This window comes from Phalacrocorax carbo, chromosome 26 (assembly GCF_963921805.1).
Source record: "Phalacrocorax carbo chromosome 26, bPhaCar2.1, whole genome shotgun sequence".
NCBI lineage: Eukaryota > Metazoa > Chordata > Aves > Suliformes > Phalacrocoracidae > Phalacrocorax > Phalacrocorax carbo.
Window position 1 is genome coordinate 128,135 of NC_087538.1, and position 25,697 is coordinate 153,831.

General features: G+C 65.9%; 2 protein-coding genes across 5 annotated transcripts; both read right to left on the reverse strand.

Annotated features, from left to right (window-relative positions):
* Positions 1 to 85: 85 nt before the first annotated feature.
* On the reverse strand, positions 86 to 9,028 carry PPP4C (protein phosphatase 4 catalytic subunit). Its single transcript, XM_064474132.1, has 9 exons — positions 8,923 to 9,028; positions 7,053 to 7,152; positions 6,865 to 6,916; positions 5,873 to 5,923; positions 5,385 to 5,486; positions 3,346 to 3,519; positions 2,363 to 2,489; positions 1,441 to 1,630; positions 86 to 799 (listed from the first exon to the last, which is right to left on the reverse strand). The coding sequence occupies exons 2-9, from the start codon at positions 7,148 to 7,150 to the stop codon at positions 670 to 672; spliced, it is 924 nt and encodes a 307-aa protein (XP_064330202.1). The 5' UTR covers positions 7,151 to 7,152; positions 8,923 to 9,028; the 3' UTR covers positions 86 to 669.
* A 135-nt stretch (positions 9,029 to 9,163) lies between these two features.
* Positions 9,164 to 25,471, reverse strand: ALDOA (aldolase, fructose-bisphosphate A). Of its 4 annotated transcripts, none has more exons than XM_064474129.1 (9): positions 25,439 to 25,471; positions 22,472 to 22,593; positions 19,984 to 20,195; positions 18,851 to 18,905; positions 18,030 to 18,190; positions 17,869 to 17,952; positions 17,623 to 17,797; positions 10,501 to 10,700; positions 9,164 to 9,412 (listed from the first exon to the last, which is right to left on the reverse strand). In XM_064474129.1, the coding sequence occupies exons 2-9, from the start codon at positions 22,581 to 22,583 to the stop codon at positions 9,317 to 9,319; spliced, it is 1,095 nt and encodes a 364-aa protein (XP_064330199.1). In that variant the 5' UTR covers positions 22,584 to 22,593; positions 25,439 to 25,471; the 3' UTR covers positions 9,164 to 9,316. The 4 variants fall into 4 exon arrangements, with proteins under 4 accessions (XP_064330199.1, XP_064330200.1, XP_064330201.1 ...); XM_064474130.1 differs by lacking the exon at positions 25,439 to 25,471 and adding an exon at positions 24,632 to 24,751; XM_064474131.1 differs by lacking the exon at positions 25,439 to 25,471 and adding an exon at positions 24,537 to 24,618.
* Positions 25,472 to 25,697: the final 226 nt, after the last annotated feature.

Consider the following 25,697-nt stretch of genomic DNA (forward strand, 5'->3'; position numbering starts at 1 on the left):
ATACACCCCTCGTCCCCCATCCCCCCCCCAACAGCAGCCCCAGCCCCATCGCCCACCCTCCGCCCCGTTTTACCACACTTTGGGGTGTTTTTTATGTTTTTTTATCTAAAAGGAGCACAAACGGCATCGAAAAAAATCCCCGTTTTTACCCCAAAACACACACGGGTGGGGGTGGGGGCAGGGAAGGGACCACCCTGGGGGGGGCCCAAAGGGTCATGGGGTGTCCCCAAGGGACGTGAAGGGGACCAGGGTGTCCCCAAGGGATGGTGACCCGAGGGGGACGACAGGAGAGGACAAGGCCACTTTGGGGTGTGGCTCGAGGTGACCCCAGGGGACACGGGTGACACCGTGGTGGCCCCGGAAGGGACACTGTCCCCGAGATGCCACCAGCGGCGGCCATCTTGGAAGGGACATCCCCACATCTCCTGGGGACATGGCGACCCTGGGGTGGCTCTAGGTGACCCCAGGGGACACGGGTGACACCGTGGTGGCCTGGGAGGGGACAAAGAACACGGTGATGTCTCCAAACCTCCCGAGATGCCACCTGCAGCGGCCATCTTGGAGGAGACATCCCACGTCTCCCACGAACGCGGGGGACCCTGTCGTGGCCCTAGGTGGCCCCAGGGGACACGGGTGACCCGTTGGGGATGTGGGCGGGGCCGGGGGGGGTCACAGGAAGTAGTCGGCCACCGGCTTCTTGGAGGGGATCCCCCGCGTCTCCTGCGGCGCCGCCTCGAAGATGATGAATTCCTTCTGCAGGTGCTCGTCCAGCTCCAAAATGGCCGCCACGTTCCCGCACCTGCCGGGCAAAGCGTGTACTCAGCGTGTGCTTGGCGTGCGCGCGGTGACATGCCTGGAGCGATGAAGTGGGTCCCCTTCAAGAGTCAGAGCCCCCAAATGTCCCCCCTACCCTGTATCCCCTTGTCACACGTCCTAGTGTGTCCTTAGCATGACATTAGCATGTACTTAGCATGACATTAGCATGTACTTAGCATGTCAGCTCACCCAGAGGAGCAGTCGGTGGCCAACTGCGTGACAAGGACGGTCCCGTTCAAGCGTCATTTGGTGCCCACCTGCGTCCCCCCTTCTCCCACCACACGTCCCAGCACACTTAAGCATGTACTTAGCGTGTCCTTAGCATGTTGAGACTCATCAGCAGTAATAGTTGTGGCCAACCCCATGATGAGAATGGTCCCGTTCCAGTGCCGCTCACCGCCCACTGGTGTCCCCCCACCCCGTGTCCCTTCACCCCACACCCTTCCCACACCTTAGCATGTTCTCAGCATGTGCTTAGCGTGTCAAGACCCCCACCATCAATCCCAGCCCAAACAGACAAGGAGAATGCTCCCGTTCCGGTGCCACCAGCAGCCCTCTGCCGTGTCCCGCTGCCCCGCCCCCTCGCCCCACGTCGCCTTAGCGTGTCCTTAGCGTGTGGCTGACCTGTAACAGTAGTTGGGGGCAGACCAGACGGTGAGGACGGTCTCGTTGAAGTGCCACTTGTAGCCCTCCATGACGAGCTGGTGAGCCCGGCAGATCATGTCGATGTCGTTGGAGGCGTTGAACTGGGCCACCACGTCGCTGCCGAACAGGTACCCGGCCCCCCGCGGGGACACGCCCCAGCCCGTCGTGTCTGCCGACACGCCACACGCGTGTCACGCGAGGGACGGGCGGGGGGGTCCCGTGGGGCGGGGCAGTGCGGGGGTGGGGGGGGTCACGCATGCGTTGTATTGAGCCCAGTGGGTCAGATCGGGGGCTGCGTGCGGGGACACGTGACCCACACGCGTGCTACGTGTGTCCACACGTCACGTGGAACAGCCCAGCGTGGCCGTGGGGTCACACGTGTCACGTGGAACAGCTGGGCGTGGCCATACGTGTCACACAGAGCCACCACGCGTGACTCCCATGTGTCCCACCACCCCAGACCCCCATGTGTCACACGTGTCCCCGTGTGTCACGTGGAACGGCCCGATGTGGCCGTGGGGTCACATACGTGTAACACGCACCAACCCCGGCGTGGCCGTGCGGTCACACGTATGTCACCTGGCGCCACACAGGCCAGGCTGGAGCACGCGTGAGCGCATGCGACCCACACGCGTGTCACACGTAGCCACATGTCACGGTATCACGTGCGTCACGTGACCGGCCCGATATGACTGAAGGAGTCGCACGTGCGCCACACGGAGCCACACGCCCCAGCCCGGCCCCTCTACATGGCAACACGCAACCCACACACGTGTCACCCGTCACCCCAACTGACAGGGCCACCCCGATGGCGGCGGGGAGGCCATGGGGCACGACCCGAGGGCCCGGCGGGCGGGGCCGCAGGGCGGGACACGTGCCAACACGCATGTGCAGGACCTACCCTCGGGGTCGGACCAGAGGAGGTCGCACATGGGGCCGTCGTGGGGCACCTCCTGCTTGCGGTCGATGGTGCGGATCTGGTCCAGCGTCTGGATGGAGGGCGAGAGGCCCCCGTGCACGCAGAAGATCTGTGTGGACACGCGTGTGCTTAGCGTGTGCGATGCCCGCACACCCCCACCCTCCGTCCCGAGCGGCTGGGGGGGGACCCCAGGGCGACCAGGCCCCCCCCCCCCGCAGCACCCCCCAAACGCAGCCCCAGGAGCCATTCCGCACCCCTACATGCGCTTAACGTGTGTTTAACGTGTCCTTAGCGTGTCATAACGTGTCTTTACCATGTCCCCACGTGCTCATCATGCTGTCCACGAGGCTGCAAAGAGCAAAGCTGCTGGCGCAACCCCCCCCCCCAACATGCAGCCGCACGACCCTCCCCATGCCTTTGCATGTGCTTAGCATGTCCTAGCATGTCCTTAACGTGTGCTTAGCGTGTCCTAACCCATCCCAGCGTGCTCAGAGAGCGTTCCACAGTGGTGACAGGGCTGCAGAGAGTGAAGCTGCTGCTGCAGAACCCCCAACACGCAGCCCCTGACGCCTCCCCACAGCTTCACGTGTGCTTAGCATGACTTAGCATGTCCTAAACATGGGCTTAGCATGTCCTAACCCGTCCCAGCGCGTTCACAGAGCGTTCCACGACGGCAACAGAGCCGCCAAGAGGGAAGCTGCCGGCGTAACCTCCCCACGAGGAGCCCTAGATGCGTCCCCGTGCCCTGCATGTGCTTAGCATGACCTTAGCGTGTCTGGAACACGTCCCAACATATCTCAGCACGCTGCAACGTGCTTCTTGAGCGACCAGCGACGGGATTGACGCTGCAAAGAGCGAAGCTACCGGCGCAGCTCCCATAAACATACACGCCTCTACGCTTGTACGCCTCTAGCATGCCCGTAGCGTGTCTTAGCGTGTCCTTAGCGTGCCCGTAGCGTGCCCACCTTGCCGTCGATGATGGCGGAGAGGCTGAGGTAGTCGAAGATCTCGGTGCAGTAGCGCCAGACGGTGACGGAGCCGTACTTGCGCAGGCACTCGTCGTAGAAGCCGTACACCTGGGTGATCTGGCGGCTCTCGTGGTTGCCGCGGATCAGCGTGATGCGGTCGGGGTAACGCACCTGCCACGCCCGCACGCGTCGGGCCGCGCCCAGGTACCCTCGGGGTACACACGCCCCCCCCCCCTCCCCCCCTCCAGATCTGTGGGAGCCCCCCAGGTCCCCCTCTGGACACTTGGGTGCTCCTCCACAGACACCCGGGTGTGTCGTCCCCCCCAAACACCTGGGAGCCCCCCAGGTCCCCTCTGCGTCCCCCGCAGACACCTGGGACCCCTCTGGGTGTCCCCCCCAGACACCTGGGACCCCTCTGGGTGCCCCCCCCAAACACCTGGGAGCCCCCCAGGTCCCCTCTGCGTCCCCCGCAGACACCTGGGACCCCTCTGGGTGTCCCCCCCAGACACCTGGGACCCCTCTGGGTGCCCCCCCCCAGACACCTGGGAGCCCCCCAGGTCCCCTCTAGGTGCCCCACCCAAACACCTGGGACCCCTCTGGGTGCCCCCCCAAACACCTGGGACCCCTCTGGGTGCCCCCCCCAAACACCTGGGAGCCCCCCAGGTCCCCTCTGCGTCCCCCCCAGACACCTGGGACCCCTCTGGGTGCCCCCCCCAAACACCTGGGACCCCTCTGGGTGCCCCCCCCAGACACCTGGGAGCCCCCCAGGTCCCTTCTAGGTGCCCCACCCAAACACCTGGGACTCCTCTGGGTGCCCCCCCAAACACCTGGGACCCCTCCCTGGATGCCGGGGTCCCATCTGGGTCCCCCCCCAAACATCTGGGTCCTCACTGGGTCCTATCTGGATCCCACACACACATCTGGGTCACCTCTGGGTGCCCCCCTCAAACACCTGGGAGCCCCCCCAGACACCTGGGACCCCTCTGGGTGCCCCCCCCAAACACCTGGGAGCCCCCCAGGTCCCCTCTGCATCCCCCGCAGACACCTGGGACCCCTCTGGGTGCCCCCCCCAAACACCTGGGAGCCCCCCAGGTCCCCTCTGCGTCCCCCCCAGACACCTGGGACCCCTCTGGGTGCCCCCCCAAACACCTGGGAGCCCCCCAGGTCCCCTCTGCGTCCCCCCCAGACACCTGGGACCCCTCTGGGTGCCCCCCCCAAACACCTGGGACCCCTCTGGGTGTCCCCCCCAGACACCTGGGACCCCTCTGGGTGCCCCTTCAAACACCTGGGACCCCTCCCTGGATGCCGGGGTCCCATCTGGGTCCCCCCCCAAACATCTGGGTCCTCACTGGGTCCTATCTGGATCCCACACACACATCTGGGTCACCTCTGGGTGCCCCCCCCAAACACCTGGGAGCCCCCCCAGACACCTGGGACCCCTCTGGGTGCCCCACCCAAACACCTGGGAGCCCCCCCAGACACCTGGGACCCCTCTGGGTGCCCCCTCAAACACCTGGGACCCCTCCCTGGATGCCGGGGTCCCATCTGGGTCCCCCCCCAAACATCTGGGTCCTCACTGGGTCCTATCTGGATCCCACACACACATCTGGGTCACCTCTGGGTGCCCCCCCCAAACACCTGGGAGCCCCCCCAGACACCTGGGACCCCTCTGGGTGCCCCCCCCAAACACCTGGGAGCCCCCCCAGACACCTGGGACCCCTCTGGGTGCCCCCCCCAAACACCTGGGAGCCCTCCCCCAGACACCTGGGACCCCTCTGGGTGCCCCACCCAAACACCTGGGAGCCCCCCCAGACACCTGGGACCCCTCTGGGTGCCCCACCCAAACACCTGGGACCCCTCACTGGTCACCTGCCCCCCATTCCGAGTCCCCCCCGCAAGGCCTGGGTCCCCTCTGGGTACCCCCCCAATGCCTGAGTGCCCCCTATGGGTGCCCCCCCAGACACCCAGGTCCCCCCAGTGCCTAGGACCGCACTGGGCCCCCCCCCAGGACCCCCAGGGTGCCCCCCAGGACCCACCTTGAGCGCCAGCAGCAGGAGGAAGGTCTCGACGCTGTAGAAGCCCCGATCCACGAAGTCCCCCATGAACAGGTAGTTGGTCTCGGGGACGTCCCCCCCAACCTGGGGGGCAGGGGGTGCTTAGGGGGCGCTTGGGGGGCATGGGGGGGGGGAATAAGGGGGCAATTGGGGTGTGCTAAGGGGGTGAGGGGGCACTTATGGGGCGTGAGACTGGTTGGGGGGCAGATGAGGGTACGGTTGGGGGCACTGGGGCAGTTAAGAGGGTGGTTGGGGGGCACAGTGGGGTGCTTAGAGGGTGAGGGCACAGCTGGGGGGCATGGGGGGGTGGTTGGGGGGCGCTTAGGGGTCCGGGAGAACACTTAGGAGTTAGGGGTCTATCAGGAACCACGTGGGGCGCAGGTTTGAGAGGGGTACTTGGGGGTCTGGGTGGGGGGCACTTGGGGGTCCGGGGGGGGGCACTTGGGGGTCCGGGGGGGGGGGCAGCTCACCCTGAAGAGCTCCTTGAGATCATAGAACTGCCCATGGATGTCACCACACACCTGGGGGGGAAATGGGGGGGGGGTCCTGAGCCCCACAAGTGCCCCCGGGACCCCCCACTGCCCCCCAAGCTTCTGGGTCTGCTCCCCCAAACACCCCCCATCTGCCCCCAAGAACTTCCCCCAACCCCCAGCTCACTCTCTACCCCCACATCTGCTCCCCCAGAGCCCCCCCAGCCCCATACTTGCCCCCCAACCCCCATGGCTGCCCCCCCAGATCCACCTCCCAGCCCCCCATACCTGTCCCCCACCCCCCATGTCACCTCCGGCCCCCACATCCACCCCCCATATGCACCCCTTAGGCCCCCTCAGCCCCCCACATGCACCCCCAACCCCCACATCTGTCCTCCAGACCCCCACACGCACCCCCCAACTCCCCCATCTGCACTGCTTAAACCCCCCCAGGTACCCCCAAGTCCCCATTAGCACGCCCCAGCCCCCCATATCTGCCCCCCATCTGCCCCCCCAGCCCCCCATAGCACCCCCCAGCCTCCCGCATCTGCCCCCGGCCCCCCCCCATCTCTCCTCCAGCCCCCCATGTCTACCCCCATATGTACCTCTTAGACCTCCCCAGCTACCCCCAAGCCCCCATAGCACCCCCAAGCCCCCCAAATCTGACCCCCAGGGCCCCACATGCACCCCCAACCCCACATATGCACTCCCAGACACCATATGCGCCCCCCAGACACCCATATCTCCCCTCCAGCCCCCATATCCAACCCCAGCCCCCCACATCCGCCCCATAGCCTCTCATATGCACACCCAGCCCCCCATATCTGCTCCCCAGCCCCCCGTATCCGCTCCCCACCCCTCTACATCTCTCCTCCAGGCCCCCCATTTGCACTCCCAGCCCCCCACATCTCTCCTCCAGCCCCTCATATCCAACCCCAGCCCCCCACATCCGCCCTGCAAACCCCCCCCCCCCCCCGCGCCCCCCAACTCACAGTGACGGGGGAGTCGACCCGCTGGACGTTGCTCTCCTCCACCAAGATCTCCCTGGGGATAAAACAGGGGGGGGCAATGATTTACCCCCAGGATGAACTAATTACCCTGTGGGGGGGGGGTTTAATTACCCCGGGGGGGGTAATTACCCCGGGGGGGGGGTTAATTACCCCGGGGGGGGGTTAATTACCGGGCCTTGGCGCAGAGGGCCTTGACCTCGCTCTCCTTGATGAGCTCGCAGCGCCGCAGCTGCTCGATCTGCCGGTCCAGGTCGCTCAGCTCCCCCATGGCTGGGGCACAGCCCGCGGTCAGCCCCCCCCGGGCTGCCCCCCAAGTGCCCCGTGGGGCTCCCGCCGCCCTGTGGGGGTCCCTAACTGCCCCACAAGTGCCCCGTGGGGCTCCTGCCACACTATGGGTGTCCCAAAATGCCCCTCAAGTGCCCCGTGGGGCTCCCGCCGCCCTGTGGGGGTCCCTAACTGCCCCACAAGTGCCCCGTGTGGCTCCCACCACGCTATGGGGGTCTGTAACTGCCCCCCAAAATCCCCGTGGGGCTCCTGCCACCCTATGGGGGTCCGTAACTGCCCCACAAGTGCCCCGTGTGGCTCCCGCCGCCCCACAGGCGTCTGTAACTGCCCCACAAGCGTCCCCTGGAGCTCCCACCATTCCATAGGTGTCTGTAACTGCCCCACAAGTGCCCTGTGGGTCTCCAACTGCTCTATAGGGGTCCCAAACTGCCCCACGGAGCTCACACCACCCCATGGGGGTACAAAAGTGCCCCACAAGTGCCCTGAAAAGCTCCCGCCACCCTATGGGGGCCCAAACTGCCCCACAGGTGCCTCATGGGGCTCTAACCGCCCTATGGGGGTCCTTACCTGCCCCAGAGGGTCCCCAGCTGCCCCACAAGTGCCCCACGGGGCTCCAACGACCCTATGGGGACCCTTAACTGCTCCATGGGGGTCCCTCGCTGCCCTACAAGGTCCCCAACTGCCCCACAAGTGCCGCATGGGGTCCGCAGCTGCCCCACAAGTGTCAAGTGAGGTTCCAGCCACCCTATGGGGGTCCATAACTGCGCCACAGGTCTGCAGCTGCCCTACGGGGGCTCCTCACTGCCCCACATGGACCCCAGCTGCCCCATAAGTGCCCTGTGGGGGTCCAACCACCCTGTGGGGGTCCAACCACCCTTTAGGGGCCCTTGCCTACCCCACGGAGGTCCCAAACTACCCCCCACAAGTGTCCCATGGGGCTCCAACCATCCTATGGGGCTCCTAAACTGCCCCACAACTGCCCCACGGGGCTCCACCCACCCTATGGGGGCCCTTAACTGCCCCACAGGGTCCCCAACTGCCCCACAAATACTCCATGAGAGCCCAATCGCCCTATGGGGTCCCAAGCTGCCCCATAAGTGCCCCATGGAGTCCATAGCTGCCCTACAGGGACCGCAACTGCCCCACACGCGTCCCATGGGGCACCAGCCACCCTATGGGGGTCCCAAACTGCCCCACAGGATCTCCAATTACCCCCAGCCCCCCATAGCTGCCCCACACGGGGTCCCTGTGAGCCCCAAAAGAGCCCCTGTAGCCCCCCCCCCAGCACCCCTCGGAACGCCAACCCCCCCGGCCCCCATAACACTCCCAGCCCCACAGAACTGCCCCATAACCACCCCAACACTCCCCTGGCCCCACAACTGCGACCTACAGCCACCCCCCGCCCCCCATAACTGCCTTCTACACCCCATAACCCCGCCGGCCCCACACATCTGCCCCACAACAGCCCCCCAACTCCGCCCCCCAGTCGCCCCCGCCCCACACAACCACCCCCTCCACCCCATAACAACCCCCACACCCCAAAAGCCAGTCCAGCCCCACGGAACGGCCCCATAACCACCCCCCACAACCCCGCCCCCCATAACCACCCGCCCCCCCACACAACCCCGCCGGCCCCACGGAGCTGCCCCCCAGCAGCCCCCGCTGCCCCATAGCCGCCCCCCAGCCCCCCCCCGAGCCGCCCCACACCCTCCCCCACCGCCCCACAACCCCCTCCCGGGGCCCCTCCGCACCCACCGGCCGCGACCCTCCGCCGCCGCCGCCACCGCTGCGCGTCACTTCCGGGCCGGCCCCCCTTCCGCCCGGAAGCGGAAGTGCAGCTGCCGGTAGGAAGTGACGCAGGGGAGAGGCGGGGCCTGAGAGCGAGAGTTCCCCCCACCCCGCGCCTGCCCCACGTCCGTCCGTCCGTCCGTCCGTCGTCGCCCCCCCCCCCGACCCCCCCGGGGTCCCCCCGACCCCCCCCACATCCGGGGCCCCCTTTGCTCAGGCCGCCGCCATTTTATTGTCCTGCGGGGGGGGGGGGGGCGTTAACAAGGGGGGGGCGGGGACAAAACGGTTGCGGGGTGGGGGGGGGAGGGGCTGGGAGTGTCTCGGCGCTGGCGTGACGCTGGCGTGACGTCGGCGTGACGCGTCAGTAGGCGTGGTTGGAGACGAAGAGGGATTCGCTGGCGGCTGCGCCCGCCGGGCCGCTGGGGGTGTATTTGCCCTGGCAGGCCTGGGAGTTGGCCTGGGGGGGGGGAGATGGGGGGGAGATGGGGGGAGATGGGGGAGATGGGGGAGGGGGGGTCAGAGGTGTGGCCGGTGGCACCGCCCGGGATGATGGTGCCACCACCCGCAGGTGCGGGGGGCTGCGGAGACGCGGCCCCCCCCAACACCCCCCAACCCTCCGACGTCCCCACGGTGACCCACCAGAACCCCTTGATGTTCTCCTGGCCCACCTCATGCCTCTCCCTGTCCCCACCCAAGACCCCCCAACCCTCCGACGTCCCCACGGTGACCCACCAGAACCCCTTGATGTTCTCCTGGCCCACCTCATGCCTCTCCCTGTCCCCACCCAACACCCCCCAACCCTCCGATGTCCCCACGGTGACCCACCAGAACCCCTTGATGTTCTCCTGGCCCACCTCATGCCTCTCCCTGTCCCCACCCAAGACCCCCCAACCCTCCGACGTCCCCACGGTGACCCACCAGAACCCCTTGATGTTCTCCTGGCCCACCTCATGCCTCTCCCTGTCCCCACCCAACACCCCCCAACCCTCCGACGTCCCCACGGTGACCCACCAGAACCCCCTTGATGTTCTCCTGGCCCACCTCATGCCTCTCCCTCTCCCCACCCAACACCCCCCAACCCTCCGACGTCCCCACGGTGACCCACCAGAACCCCTTGATGTTCTCCTGGCCCACCTCATGCCTCTCCCTGTCCCCACCCAAGAATCCCCAACCCTCCAGCGTCCCCATGGTGACCCACCAGAACCCCTTGACCTTCTCCTCCTGGGCCACCCTGTCCCCACGTCCCCACCCAAGATCCCCCAACCCTCCGACGTCCCCATGGTGACCCACCAGAACCCCTTGATGTTCTCCTGGCCCACCTCATGCCTCTCCCTCTCCCCACCCAAGATCCCCCAACCCTCCGACGTCCCCACGGTGACCCACCAGAACCCCTTGATGTTCTCCTGGCCCACCTCATGCCTCTCCCTGTCCCCACCCAAGATCCCCCAGCCCTCCGACGTCCCCATGGTGACCCACCAGAACCCCCAACCTCTCCCGTCCCCCTGCCCCCAGCCCAGATGTCCCCAGGAGGTGACGGTCACCTACCAGGGCCCTCTTGACGTACTCCTCCTGGGCCGCCTTGGTGTTGTCCTTCTTGCCGGCCCAGGCGCGCAGCGCGGAGGCCTGCAGCGCCCGCCCGTAGGAGAAGGTGAGGGCCCAGGGCCGCGCCAGCGGGCACCGGTTGATGGCGTTGAGGTTGAGCGACGCCTCCTCCTCGCTCTGCCCCCCCGACAGGAACGTGATGCCTGTGGGGGGCGGGCGGGGTCAGCGGGCGGGGCCGCGGGGACAGGGACACCACGGGGACACAGCTATGGGTGTGGGGACACCATGGGGACGGGGACACCACGGGGACACAGCCTTGGGCGTGGGGACACCATGGGGACAGGGACACCACGGGGACACAGCTATGGGCGTGGGGACACCATGGGGACGGGGACACCACGGGGACACAGCTATGGGTGTGGGGACACCATGGGGACAGGGACACCACGGGGACACAGCTATGGGCGTGGGGACACCGTGGGGACAGGGACACCACGGGGACACAGCTATGGGCGTGGGGACACCATGGGGACAGGGACACCACGGGGACACAGCTATGGGCGTGGGGACACCGTGGGGACAGGGACACCACGGGGACACAGCTATGGGCGTGGGGACACCATGGGGACAGGGACACCACGGGGACACAGCTATGGGCGTGGGGACACCGTGGGGACAGGGACACCACGGGGACACAGCTATGGGCGTGGGGACACCATGGGGACAGGGACACCACGGGGACACAGCCTTGGGCGTGGGGACACCATGGGGACAGGGACACCACGGGGACACAGCTATGGGTGTGGGGACACTGTGGGGACGGGGACACCACGGGGACACAGCTATGGGCGTGGGGACACCGTGGGGATGGGGACACCACGGGGACACAGCTATGGGTGTGGGGACACCATGGGGACAGGGACACCACGGGGACACAGCTATGGGCGTGGGGACACCATGGGGACAGGGACACCACGGGGACACAGCTATGGGCGTGGGGACACCATGGGGACGGGGACACCACGGGGACACAGCCTTGGGCGTGGGGACACCGCGGGGACAGGGACACCACGGGGACACAGCTATGGGCGTGGGGACACCATGGGGACAGGGACACCACGGGGACACAGCTATGGGCGTGGGGACACCATGGGGACGGGGACACCACGGGGACACAGCCTTGGGCGTGGGGACACCATGGGGACAGGGACACCACGGGGACACAGCCTTGGGTGTGGGGACACCGTGGGGACAGGGACACCACGGGGACACAGCTATGGGTGTGGGGACACCGTGGGGACAGGGACACCACGGGGACACAGCTATGGGCGTGGGGACACCGTGGGGACAGGGACACCATGGGGACACAGCTATGGGCGTGGGGACACCATGGGGACAGGGACACCACGGGGACACAGCCTTGGGCGTGGGGACACCGTGGGGACAGGGACACCACGGGGACACAGCTATGGGTGTGGGGACACCGTGGGGACAGGGACACCACGGGGACACAGCCTTGGGCGTGGGGACACCATGGGGACAGGGACACCACGGGGACACAGCCTTGGGCGTGGGGACACCGTGGGGACAGGGACACCACGGGGACACAGCCTTGGGCGTGGGGACACCGTGGGGACGGGGACACCACGGGGACACAGCTATGGGCGTGGGGACACCGTGGGGACGGGGACACCACGGGGACACAGCTATGGGTGTGGGGACACCGTGGGGACAGGGACACCACGGGGACACAGCCTTGGGCATGGGGACACCATGGGGACAGGGACACCACGGGGACACAGCTATGGGTGTGGGGACACCATGGGGACAGGGACACCACGGGGACACAGCCTTGGGCGTGGGGACACCATGGGGACAGGGACACCACGGGGACACAGCTATGGGCGTGGGGACACCGTGGGGACGGGGACACCACGGGGACACAGCTATGGGCGTGGGGACACCATGGGGACAGGGACACCACGGGGACACAGCTATGGGCGTGGGGACACCATGGGGACAGGGACACCACGGGGACACAGCCTTGGGCGTGGGGACACCATGGGGACGGGGACACCACGGGGACACAGCTATGGGTGTGGGGACACCATGGGGACAGGGACACCACGGGGACACAGCCTTGGGCGTGGGGACACCATGGGGACAGGGACACCACGGGGACACAGCTATGGGTGTGGGGACACCATGGGGACAGGGACACCACGGGGACACAGCTATGGGCGTGGGGACACCATGGGGACAGGGACACCACGGGGACACAGCCTTGGGCGTGGGGACACCATGGGGACGGGGACACCACGGGGACACAGCTATGGGTGTGGGGACACCATGGGGACGGGGACACAGCTATGGGTGTGGGGACACCGTGGGGACGGGGACACCACGGGGACACAGCTATGGGCGTGGGGACACCATGGGGACAGGGACACCACGGGGACACAGCCTTGGGCGTGGGGACACCATGGGGACGGGGACACCACGGGGACACAGCTATGGGCGTGGGGACACCGTGGGGACAGGGACACCACGGGGACACAGCCTTGGGTGTGGGGACACCATGGGGACGGGGACACCACGGGGACACAGCTATGGGCGTGGGGACACCGTGGGGACAGGGACACCACGGGGACACAGCTATGGGCGTGGGGACACCATGGGGACAGGGACACCACGGGGACACAGCCTTGGGCGTGGGGACACCATGGGGACAGGGACACCACGGGGACACAGCCTTGGGCGTGGGGACACCGTGGGGACGGGGACACCACGGGGACACAGCTATGGGTGTGGGGACACCATGGGGACGGGGACACCACGGGGACACAGCCATGGGTGTGGGGACACCATGGGGACGGGGACACCACGGGGACACAGCTATGGGCGTGGGGACACCATGGGGACGGGGACACCACGGGGACACAGCTATGGGCGTGGGGACACTGCGGGGACAGGGACACCACGGGGACACAGCTATGGGTGTGGGGACACCATGGGGACGGGGACACCATGGGGACGGGGACACCATGGGGATGGGGACACCATGGGGACACAGCCTTGGGCGTGGGGACACCATGGGGACAGGGACACCACGGGGACACAGCTATGGGCGTGGGGACACCATGGGGACGGGGACACAACGGGGACACAGCTATGGGCGTGGGGACACCGTGGGGACGGGGACACCACGGGGACACAGCCTTGGGCGTGGGGACACCATGGGGACAGGGACACCACGGGGACACAGCTATGGGTGTGGGGACACCATGGGGACGGGGACACCATGGGGACACAGCTATGGGCGTGGGGACACCATGGGGACAGGGACACCACGGGGACACAGCTATGGGCGTGGGGACACCATGGGGACAGGGACACCACGGGGACACAGCCTTGGGCGTGGGGACACCATGGGGACAGGGACACCACGGGGACACAGCTATGGGCGTGGGGACACCATGGGGACAGGGACACCACGGGGACACAGCTATGGGTGTGGGGACACCATGGGGACAGGGACACCACGGGGACACAGCCTTGGGCGTGGGGACACCGTGGGGACGGGGACACAACGGGGACACAGCTATGGGCGTGGGGACACCGTGGGGACAGGGACACCACGGGGACACAGCTATGGGCGTGGGGACACCGTGGGGACGGGGACACCACGGGGACACAGCCTTGGGCGTGGGGACACCATGGGGACAGGGACACCACGGGGACACAGCTATGGGCGTGGGGACACCGTGGGGACGGGGACACCACGGGGACACAGCCTTGGGCGTGGGGACACCATGGGGACGGGGACACCATGGGGACACAGCCTTGGGCGTGGGGACACCATGGGGACGGGGACACCACGGGGACACAGCTATGGGCGTGGGGACACCATGGGGACAGGGACACCACGGGGACACAGCTATGGGTGTGGGGACACCATGGGGACAGGGACACCATGGGGACACAGCTATGGGCGTGGGGACACCGTGGGGACGGGGACACCACGGGGACACAGCCTTGGGCGTGGGGACACCATGGGGACAGGGACACCACGGGGACACAGCTATGGGCGTGGGGACACCGTGGGGACGGGGACACCACGGGGACACAGCCTTGGGCGTGGGGACACCATGGGGACGGGGACACCATGGGGACACAGCCTTGGGCGTGGGGACACCATGGGGACGGGGACACCACGGGGACACAGCCTTGGGCGTGGGGACACCATGGGGACAGGGACACCACGGGGACACAGCTATGGGTGTGGGGACACCATGGGGACAGGGACACCACGGGGACACAGCTATGGGCGTGGGGACACCATGGGGACAGGGACACCACGGGGACACAGCCATGGGCGTGGGGACACCGTGGGGACGGGGACACCACGGGGACACAGCTATGGGTGTGGGGATACCATGGGGACAGGGACACCACGGGGACACAGCTATGGGCGTGGGGACACCATGGGGACGGGGACACCACGGGGACACAGCTATGGGCGTGGGGACACCGTGGGGACGGGGACACCATGGGGACACAGCCTTGGGCGTGGGGACACCATGGGGACGGGGACACCACGGGGACACAGCTATGGGTCTGGGGACACCATGGGGACGGGGACACAGCTATGGGTCTGGGGACACCATGGGGACGGGGACTCCATGGGGACACAGCTATGGGCATGAGGACGTGGGGATGGGGACAGGGACACCACGGGGACACAGCTATGGGCATGGGGACAGGGACACCATGGGGACACAGCTATGGGCATGAGGACGTGGGGATGGGGACAGGGACACCACGGGGACACAGCTATGGGCATGGGGACAGGGACACCATGAGGACGGGGACACCACAATGGGCATGGGGACACCATGGGGACATAGCTATGGGATTGGGGACGCTGCCATAGGGATGGGGACACCATGGGGACGTGGCCACGGGCACGGTGACATGACGATGACATGTCTATGCCAACGGGGACCCCCCAGGGACCTGCATCCAGGGATGGGGGCACCATGGGGACGGGGACATGGCCATGGGACTGGGACACCACAAGGACACGGTCACAGGAATGGGGACAGCTTGGGGACACCATGGGGACCCAAATTCAGGTATGGGGACACGAGAAGAACAAGGACATGGTGGCACCATCGGGACAGGGACAGCACAGGGACGTGGCCATCGAGGTGGGGACACCACGAGGACCCAACTCCAGGGATGGGGACACCATGGGGACACTGCCGTGGGCATGGGGACACCACGGGGACGTGGCCATGGGGACGGGGACACCACAGGGACGTGGCCATGGGGACGGGGACACCATGGGGGCCTGAATCCAGGGATGGGGACACCAGAAAAACATGGCCATGGGCATGGTGACACCATGGGGATGTGGCCATGGGGACGTGGCCATGGGGACGTGGCCATGGGGACAGGGACACCATGGGGACACTGCCATGGGCATGGTGACACCATGGGGACGTGGCCATGGGGACGTGGCCATGGGGACGTGGCCATGGGGACAGGGACACCATGGGGACAGGGACACCATGGGGACAGGGACACCATGGGGACAGGGACACCATGGGGACACTGCCATGGGCGTGGGGACACCATGAGGGCACAACTATGGGGATGGTGACACCACGGGGACGTGGCCACAGGAATGGGGACACCATGGGGATGTGGCCATAGGCATGGTGACACCATGGGGACGTGGCCACGGGGACAGGGACACCGCGGGGACACTGCCACGGGCGTGGGGACACCATGAGGGCACAACTATGGGGATGGTGACACCATGGGGACGTGGCCATGGGGACGTGGCCATGGGGACGTGGCCATGGGGACGTGGCCATGGGGACAGGGACACCATGGGGACACTGCCACGGGCGTGGGGACACCATGAGGGCACAACTATGGGCATGGTGACACCATGGGGACGTGGCCATGGGGACGTGGCCATGGGGACGTGGCCATGGGGACGTGGCCATGGGGACAGGGACACCATGGGGACAGGGACACCATGGGGACAGGGACACCATGGGGACAGGGACACCATGGGGACAGGGACACCATGGGGACAGGGACACCATGGGGACAGGGACACCATGGGCGTGGGGACACCATGAGGGCACAACTGTGGGGATGGTGACACCATGGGGACGTGGCCACGGGGACAGGGACACCGCGGGGACACTGCCATAGGCGTGGGGACACCATGAGGGCACAACTATGGGGATGGTGACACCACGGGGACGTGGCCACAGGAATGGGGACACCATGGGGATGTGGCCATAGGCATGGTGACACCATGGGGACGTGGCCACGGGGACAGGGACACCGCGGGGACACTGCCATAGGCATGGGGACACCATGAGGGCACAACTATGGGGATGGTGACACCATGGGGACGTGGCCACGGGGACAGGGACACCACGGGGACACTGCCATGGGCATGGTGACACCATGGGGACGTGGCCACGGGGACAGGGACACCATGGGGACACTGCCATGGGGATGGTGACACCATGGGGACGTGGCCACAGGGACAGGGACACCACGGGGACGCTGCCATAGGCATGGGGACACCATGGGGATGTGGCCATGGGGACGGGGACACTGCCATGGGGATGGTGACACCATGGGGACGTGGCCACGGGGACAGGGACACCACGGGGACACTGCCATGGGGATGGTGACACCATGGGGATGTGGCCATGGGGACGGGGACACTGCCATGGGGATGGTGACACCATGGGGATGTGGCCATGGGGACGGGGACACTGCCATGGGGATGGTGACACCATGGGGACGTGGCCACGGGGACAGGGACACCACGGGGACACTGCCATGGGGATGGTGACACCATGGGGACGTGGCCACGGGGACAGGGACACCACGGGGACACTGCCATGGGGATGGTGACACCACGGGGACAGGGACACCACGGGGACACTGCCATGGGGATGGTGACACCATGGGGACGTGGCCACGGGGACAGGGACACCACGGGGACGCTGCCATGGGCGTGGGGACACCATGAGGGCACAACTATGGGGATGGCGACCCCACGGGGACGGGGGCCGCGGTGGCACTGACCGGGGACGGCGGGGGGCACGGTGCGGCGCAGCGCGGTGACGGTTGCCATGGCGATCTCCTCGGGGCTGTACTTCTTGGTACAGGCGTGGCCCGGCGTCACCATGTTGGGCTTCAGCAACGTCCCCTCCAGGTAGACGTGGTGGTCGCTCAGCGCCTTGTAGACGGCCGCCAGCACCTGGGGACGCGGGGACGTCAGCGGGGGACACGTTGGGGACACTTTGGGGACGCGACGGGGACGTCACCCACCTTCTCGGTCACGTATTGGCAGTGCTTCAGGTCGTGGTCACCGTCCGGGAGGATCTCGGGCTCCACGATGGGGACGATGCCGTTCTGCGGGGACAAGGGGGGACGTCACGGGACGTCGGGGGACGTCGGGGGACGTGGGGGAGGGGACGCGGGGAGGGGACCTGCTGGCAGATGCTGGCGTAGCGGGCGAGGACGTTGGCGTTCTCCATGATGGCCAGGCGCGTGGGCGTGTGCTCGGAGATCTTGAGGACGCAGCGCCACTTGGCGAAGTCGGCCCCGTCCTTCTTGTACTGGGCGCAGCGCTCCATCAGCCCGTCCAGCCCTGCGGGGGGCGCGCGGGCGTCGGGGCCGGGCGGGGCCGGGCGGGGCCGCCGTGACGGGGGCGGGGTGACGGGAGGGGCGGGGACACGGTGGTGGCGTGAGGGAGGCATCAGGGATGAGGGCACTGTGGTGGTATCTGGGGCGGGGGTGGCATCGGGGATGGGGGTGACATGGGGGATGGGGACACCATGGTGGCATCAAAGGTGGGGGTGACACAAGGCATGGGGACATCACGGTGGCATCAGGGACGGGGGTGACACCAGGGATGGGGACGCCGTGGTGGCATCAGCGACGGGCGTGACACCAGGGATGGGGACGCCGTGGTGGCATCAGGGACGGGGGTGACACGAGGGATGGGGACGCCGTGGTGGCATCAGGGACGGGGGTGACACCAGGGATGGGGACGCCGTGGTGGCATCAGGGACGGGCGTGACACCAGGGATGGGGACGCCGTGGTGGCCTCGGGGCGGGGGTGACACGAGGGATGGGGACGCCGTGGTGGCATCAGGGGCGGGGGTGACACGAGGGATGGGGACGCCGTGGTGGCCTCGGGGCAGGGGTGACACCAGGGATGGGGACGCCGTGGTGGCCTCGGGGCGGGGGTGACACGAGGGATGGGGACGCCGTGGTGGCCTCGGGGCGGGGCCGCGCTGTCACTCACCCTGGGTCGTGGTCTCGCCATTGGTGCCGGCCAGGGGCACGACCCCCTTGTCCACCTGGGGACGGGGACACGTCACTGGGGCCACCGGGGCACTGGCCAGGTCCCCCCGTCCCCACAATGCCCTCCCCCCCCCAACCTGCATCCCCACAGCCGGGCATCACCCCCACGTCCCCTGGGGAACGCCAGTGTCCCCAGTGTCCCCCTCAAGGGGACAAGGCGATCAAGATCCCTCTCAACATCCCCAAGGTCCCCCCAATGTCCCCAAGGTGTCCCTCCAATGTCCCCAAGGCCCCCCAACATCCCCATGTCCCCCCCAATGTCCCCACTTTGACACCGCCGAGACCCTCTCGATGTGGCTGACCCAAGGCAAGGAGCACCCAAGGCCCCAACGTCCCCAAGTCTCCCGACACCCCCATGTCCCCACAATGTCCCCAAGGTGTCCCCAAGGCCCCCAACATCCCTGGGTTCCCCCACGTGTGTCCCCCAGTGTCCCCACCTTGACACCACCAAGACCCTCTTGATGAGGTTGACCCATGTCAAGGAGCACCCAAGGCCCCAATGTCCCCAAGTCCCCTGACACCCCCGTGTCCCCCAATGTCCCCGTGTCCCCTCTGGTGTCCCCAAGGCCCCTGTTGTCCCGCCCTTGACACCACCAAGACCCTCTTGATGAGGTTGACCCAAGTCAAGGAGCACCCAAGGCTCCCAAGGTCCCCAAGCCTCACAACACCCCTGTGACCCCCAACGTCCCCGTGTCCCCAAGGCCTCTGATGTCCCCAAGGCCCCTGTTGTCCCCGCAATGTCCCCACCTTGACGCCACCAAGACCCTCTCGATGTGGTTGACCCATGTCAAGGAGCACCCAAGGCCCCAACGTCCCCAAGTCTCAAAACACCCCCGTGTCCCCCAGTGTCCCCATGTCCCCCCCAGTGTCCCCACCTTGACGCCACCAAGACCCTCTCGATGAGGTTGACCCATGTCAAGGAGCACCCAAGGCCCCAACGTCCCCAAGGCCCCAACGCCCCCGTGTCCCCCCGCCGCCCCCGTGTCCCCCCACGCCCCCGTGTCCCCCCACGCCCCCAACGTCCCCCCACGCCCCCAACGTCCCCCCGCCGCCCCCAACGTCCCCGCGCCCCACCTTGATGCCGACGAGGGCGCCCTTGCTGCGGATGACCTGGGGGAAGGGGCGCCCATCGTCCGCCTTCTGGTAGAGGGTCTCGTGGAAGAGGATGACGCCGCCGATGCAGGGGTCCACGCGGCTGTCGGCCGTGAAGAGCAGCTGCCGGTACCAGCGGCGGTTCTCCTCCGTGTTCTCCGCCCCCACCGAGCTCAGCCGCTTGGCGATGCTGCCTGCGCCCCCCCAGTATAAACCAGTTCAGTCCCAGTGTGGCCCAGTATGGCTCACTGCCCTCCTGGGGCTCTCTCAGTGCATCCCAGTAGCTCCCAGTGCTGCTCCAGGAGCTCTCAGGAGCCCCCTTGAAGCTCTCAGACTCTTGGTGATGCTCCCACCCACCATCCCAGTATAAACCAGTATAAACCAGTATAGCCCAATATGGCTCACTGGTCTCCTGGTGCTGTCCCAGTGCGGCTCCAGAAGCTCTCAGGAGCCCCCTTGAACTTCCCGGGCTCTTTGCGATGCTCTCAGACACCATCCCAGTATAAACCAGTTCAGCCCATTACAGCCCAGTATGACCCACTGATCTCCTAGTGCTGTCCCAGTAGCTCCCAGTGCAGCTCCAGGAGCTCTCAGAAACCCCCTGCTACCACCTTAAAGTCCTCAGACCTCTCCAGTGTTCCCAGACAGCATCCCAGTACAAACAAGTTCAGCCCAGTATGGCCCAGTATGACCCACTGGTCTCCTGGTGCTGTCCCAGTGCCTCCCAGTAGCTCCCAGTGTGGCTCCAGGAGCTCCCAGTGTGGCTCCAGGAGCTCCCAGGAACCCCCTGCTGCCACCTTAAAGTCCTCAGACGCTCTGCGATGCTCTGAGCCACCATCCCAGTATAAACTAGTTACTCCCAGTTCAGCTCAGTAACCACGACTGCTCTCCTGGTGCTGCCCCAAGGGGTCCCAGTATCTCCCAGTGCAGCTCCACGAGCTCTCAGGAACCCCCATGAAATCCTCAGATGCTTTGTGACGCTCCCAGACACCACCCCAGTATAAACCAGTTCAGACCAGTATGGCCCACTGCCCTCCTGGTGCTGTCCCAGTGCCTCCCAGTATCACCTCAGGGCACTCGGGTTCTTGGCCAGGCTCCCTGCAAGCTCCCAGTGCCTCCCAGTAGCTCCCAGTGTTGCTCCAGGAGCTCTGAGGAACTCCCTGGTGCCACCCTAAAGTTCTCAGACTCTTTGCAATGCTCCCAGACACCATCCCAGTATAAACCAGTTCAGACCAGTATGGCCCAGTATGGCCCACTGGTCTCCTGATGCTGTCCTAGTGCCTCCCAGTATCTCCCAGTGCTGTTCCATGAGCTCTCAGGAACCCCCATGATATCCTCAGATGCTTTGTGATGCTCTCAGACACCATCCCAGTATAAACCAGTTCAGACCAGTATGTCCCACTGCCCTCCTGGTGCTGTCCCAGTGCCTCCCAGTAGCTCCCAGTGTTGCTCCACGAGCTCTCAGAACCCCCTTCTGCCACCTTGAAATTCTCAGATGCTTTGCAATGCTCCGAGCCACCATCCCAGTATAAACCAGTTCAGACCAGTATAGCCCACTGCCCTCCTGGTGCTGTCCCAGTGCCTCCCAGTACCACCTGAGGGCACTCGGGTGCTTGGCCAGGCTCCCTGCAAGCTCCCAGTGCCTCCCAGTTGCTCCCAGTACTCCCCAGGTGCTGTCCTAGTGCCTCCCAGTAGCTCCCAGTAGTTCCCTGTCCAGCTTTGGGGTCTCCTAGTAGCTCCCAGTGCCATCCCAGTGCTCTCCCCAGGGTTTGCCAGTAACCCTCAGTTGTCCCGGGGTCTCCCAGTAGCTCCCAGTAGCTGTCTGATGCTGCCCCAGTGGTTCCAGTAGTTTCCCAGTGCTTCCTGTTCTCCTCCCAGTGCCTTCCCAGTGCTTCCTGTTCTCCTCCTAGTGCCTTCCCAGTGCCCCTCCACCCTGTCCCAGTCCCCCCCAGTACTTCCTAATCCCGTCCCAGTGGGTTCCAGTCCCTCCCAGTGCATCCCAGTCCCCTCTTAGTCCCTACCAGTACATTCCCAGCACCCTCCCAGGGCTTCCTAACCCTCCTAGTAGTTCCCAGTGTCTCCCAGTCACTTCCCAGTGTGTCCCAGCACCCTCCCAGTGCTTCCTAATCCCCTCCCAGCAGTTCCCAGCGTCTCCCAGTCCCTTCCCAGTGCATCCCAGTCCCCTCCTAGTCCTTCCCAGTATGTTCCCAGCACCCTCCCAGGGCTTCCTAACCCCTTCCTTGAAGTTCCCAGTGCCTCCCAGAGTTCCAGTCCCCTCCTAGTCCCTCCCAGTACATTCCCAGCACCCTCCCAGGGCTCCCTAACCCCCCCTAGCAGTTTCCAGTGCATCCCAGTCCCCTCCTAGTCCCTCCCAGTATGTTCCCAGCACCCTCCCAGGACTTCCCAATCCCTTCCTCGGAACTCCCAGTGCCCCCCCACAATCCCCTCCCAGTCCCTCCCAGTCACCCACCAGTTGACTCATCGGCAGCCAGGATGCCCTTCCCGGGGGCGACGATGCGCTGGGCGATGGTCGCCAGCTCCTTCTTCTGCTCCGGGGTCAGCGCTGGCACCGGTGGGGACATCGCGGCGGCTCTGGTGACATCAGCAGTGACATCGATGACATCAGCGGCAACGATAACCCCCGCGTGCGTGACGGCCGCGCCTGACCCTATGGCTGCCCCGGGGGGGGTGGGGGGGGGGGGGGATGGGGACACCCGGGAGTTTGGGGAGGGGGCGGGGGGGGATGCAGGGGCCTGGGGGGGGGGGCCCAGGCATCTGGGGGGGACCCCAGCACCCAGGGAATTTAGGGGATCTCCGGCATCTGTGGGGGGACGACCCCAAAGTTCGGGGGGTGGGAGGGAGGTAGGACACACACACCCGCCCACCCAGGGGTCTGGGGGGAGGGGAGACACCCCAGGGAAATTGGGGGGGGGGGAGGAAGGGAAGCCGGGAGTTTGGGGGTGCGGGGGGACCCACCCAGGCGTCCGGGCACGGCGGGAGGCAAGCGGGAAATGGAGGGCCCCCGGGGCGGGGCTGGGGGGGGACACCCTGGGGCCAGGGAGGGGGGCAGGGTGGGGGGAGGGAGGGGCTCGGGTGGGTGGGGTTGCCCCGCCCCCCCCCCCCCCCCCCCAAGGGAACCCCAAGGGCATTTCAAGGGTAAGGAAAGGAAACCGGGTGCCTGGAAGGGCCTCCACCCCCACGGTGTGGGACCCACATGCGTCCCCAAATCTCACCCTTTCACCCCAAAATCTGCCTTTTTAGCCCCACATTTGCTCCTTTCACCCCAAAATCTGCCCGTTTTCATCCAAAAATCTGCCTCCAGGCATCAAAATCTGCCTTTTTAGCCCCACATTTGCCCCTTTTCACTCCAAAATCTGCCCGTTTTCATCCCAAAACCTGCCTCCAGGCATCAAAATCTGCCTTTTCATCCCAATTTTGCCCCTTTTCATCCCAAAACCTGCCTCCAGGCATCAAAATCTGCCTTTTCATCCCAATTTTGCCCCTTTTCATCCCAATTTTGCCCCTTTTCATCCCCAAATCAGCCTCCAGGCATCACAATCTGCCTTTTTACCACCAAATCTGCCCTTTTCACCCCACAATCTGCCTCCAGGCATCAAAATCTGCCTTTTTACCACCAAATCTGCCCTTTTCACCCCAAAATCTGCCTCCAGGCATCAAAATCTGCCTTTTTACCACCAAATCTGCCGCCCCGCCCCCCCCACCCCCAAACCTGTCTCCACACACAAAATCTGCCTTTTTCACCTCAAAAACTTCCCCTTTCACCCCCAAATCTCCCTCCAGGCACCGAAACCTGCCCCTTTTCACCCTAAATTCCTCCCCCACAACCAAAATCTTCCCCTTTTGCCCCCAAATCTGACTCACCACCAAATCTGACCCCCACACCCCAAAATCTGCCCTTTCCACCCCAAATTATGGCTCACACCCCAAAATCTGTCTTTTTTACCCCAAAACTTCCCAGCTGCCCCCAATTTCTGCCTCTTTCAACTCAAATTACCCCCAAAATGCCAAAATCTGCCCTTTTTGCCCCAAAACTTTCCCCATGCCCCAGAATTGCACCTTTTCCCTAAAAAAATCTGCCTTTTAACCCCCAAATCTCGTCCCAAATCCCCAAATCTGCCCCAAGATCCCCAAATTTGCCCCTTTTCACCCCCAAATCTCATCCCAGACCACAAGATCTGCCTTCCACCCTAAATCTGCCCTTTTTATCCCCAAATCCACTCCCACACCCCCAAAATCTGCCTTTTTCACCCCAAAATCTGCCCATTTTACCTCAGAATTTCCCCCACACCGCAAAATCTGCCCTTTTCACCCCAAAATCGATCCCCACACCCCCAAATGCGCCCCTTTTACCTCACAATTTTCCCCCCACCCCAAAACCTGCCCTTTTCTCCCCCAAATCCGCCCATTTTACTTCAGAATGCCTCCCCACAGCCCCAAATCTGCCATTTTCGCCCCCAAATCCTCCCCCAAAACCCCAAATCCGACTGTTTAACCTCAAAAAACGCCTTTATTACCTCAAAACCGTCCTCTTTCCCCTCACAATCCGCCCCCCACCCCCAAAACCGCCCCTTTTCACCCCAAAACCTGACGCCCCCCCCTCCCCCCCCACCTGGTCACGGGGAGCGGCGCGGCGTGCGGGGCGGGGGCGGGGCCGGCCGCGCCGTGACGTCAGCGCCCCCACGGCGGGGCGGGGCGGGGCCTTAAAGGGGCGATGGCGCGCTGAGTCACGGTGGGGACCACTCAGGGCTTTGGGGTTGCCCCCCCCCCTCCCCCCGGGGAGTTTGAGGGACCCCAGGAGGGTTTTAGGGTGCCGGAGGGGGCGGGTGAGGCGCTCTTCGAAGTTTTGGGGTGCCGGGAGGGTGCCAGGAAGGTTGGGGTACGTGGAGGATATTGGGGTGCAAAGGGGGGATTACAGTGCGTTGGGTTTTGGGGTGCAGGGGGGTCCAGGGGCTGCCAGAAGGACATTGGGGTGCCCCGAGGTGGGTATTGGGGTGTCTGGGGGGGTCCCCGGGTGATTTTGGGGAGGCAGAGGGGTCTCCAGGTGGGGTTGGGGGTGCAGTGGGAGCACGACCTTGGGGGAGCAGTTTTGGGGTGCGGGGGGGGTTGCAGGACCTTAAGGGGCTGTTTTGGGGTGCAGGGGGGATTTCAGGTCCGGGTGGGACATTTTTGGGGTGCAGGGGGTGTTGCAGGACCTTGAGGAGCAGTTTTGGGGTGCAGGTGGGGTGGTGGGGTGCAGAGGGGGATCCAGACGGGGGGGGCAGTTTGGGGGTCAGGGGGGTTTAGGGTGCAGGGGGGCGTTGCAAGACCTTGGGGGGCAGATTTGGGGTGCAGGGGGTTGTCGGGGTGTGGGGCGGGATCCAGGCATGTGGGGGCCGGGGGGTTGGGGTGCAGAGGGGGGGGCCCCCATAAAACTCACCGTGGGGTGTCCAGGGGCGGCACTGGGGGCGCCGGGGGCTCCCCCTTATATAGGGGCTCCCCGGGGGGGGGGGGGCGGGGGGCCCCCCCTTTCCTGACCTTCTCGGGTGACCTCTGCCCTTTCGGCCGCCAAAAATAGCGCCCCCCGCCCCACCCCCACCCCCTCCGCAGGAGGGGGAGGGGAAAGGCGCCCCCCTCCCCCACCTTTCTGCCCCCCCTTTAACGCCCCCCCCCCGTCATTTTGCCCCCCACCCCGCCGT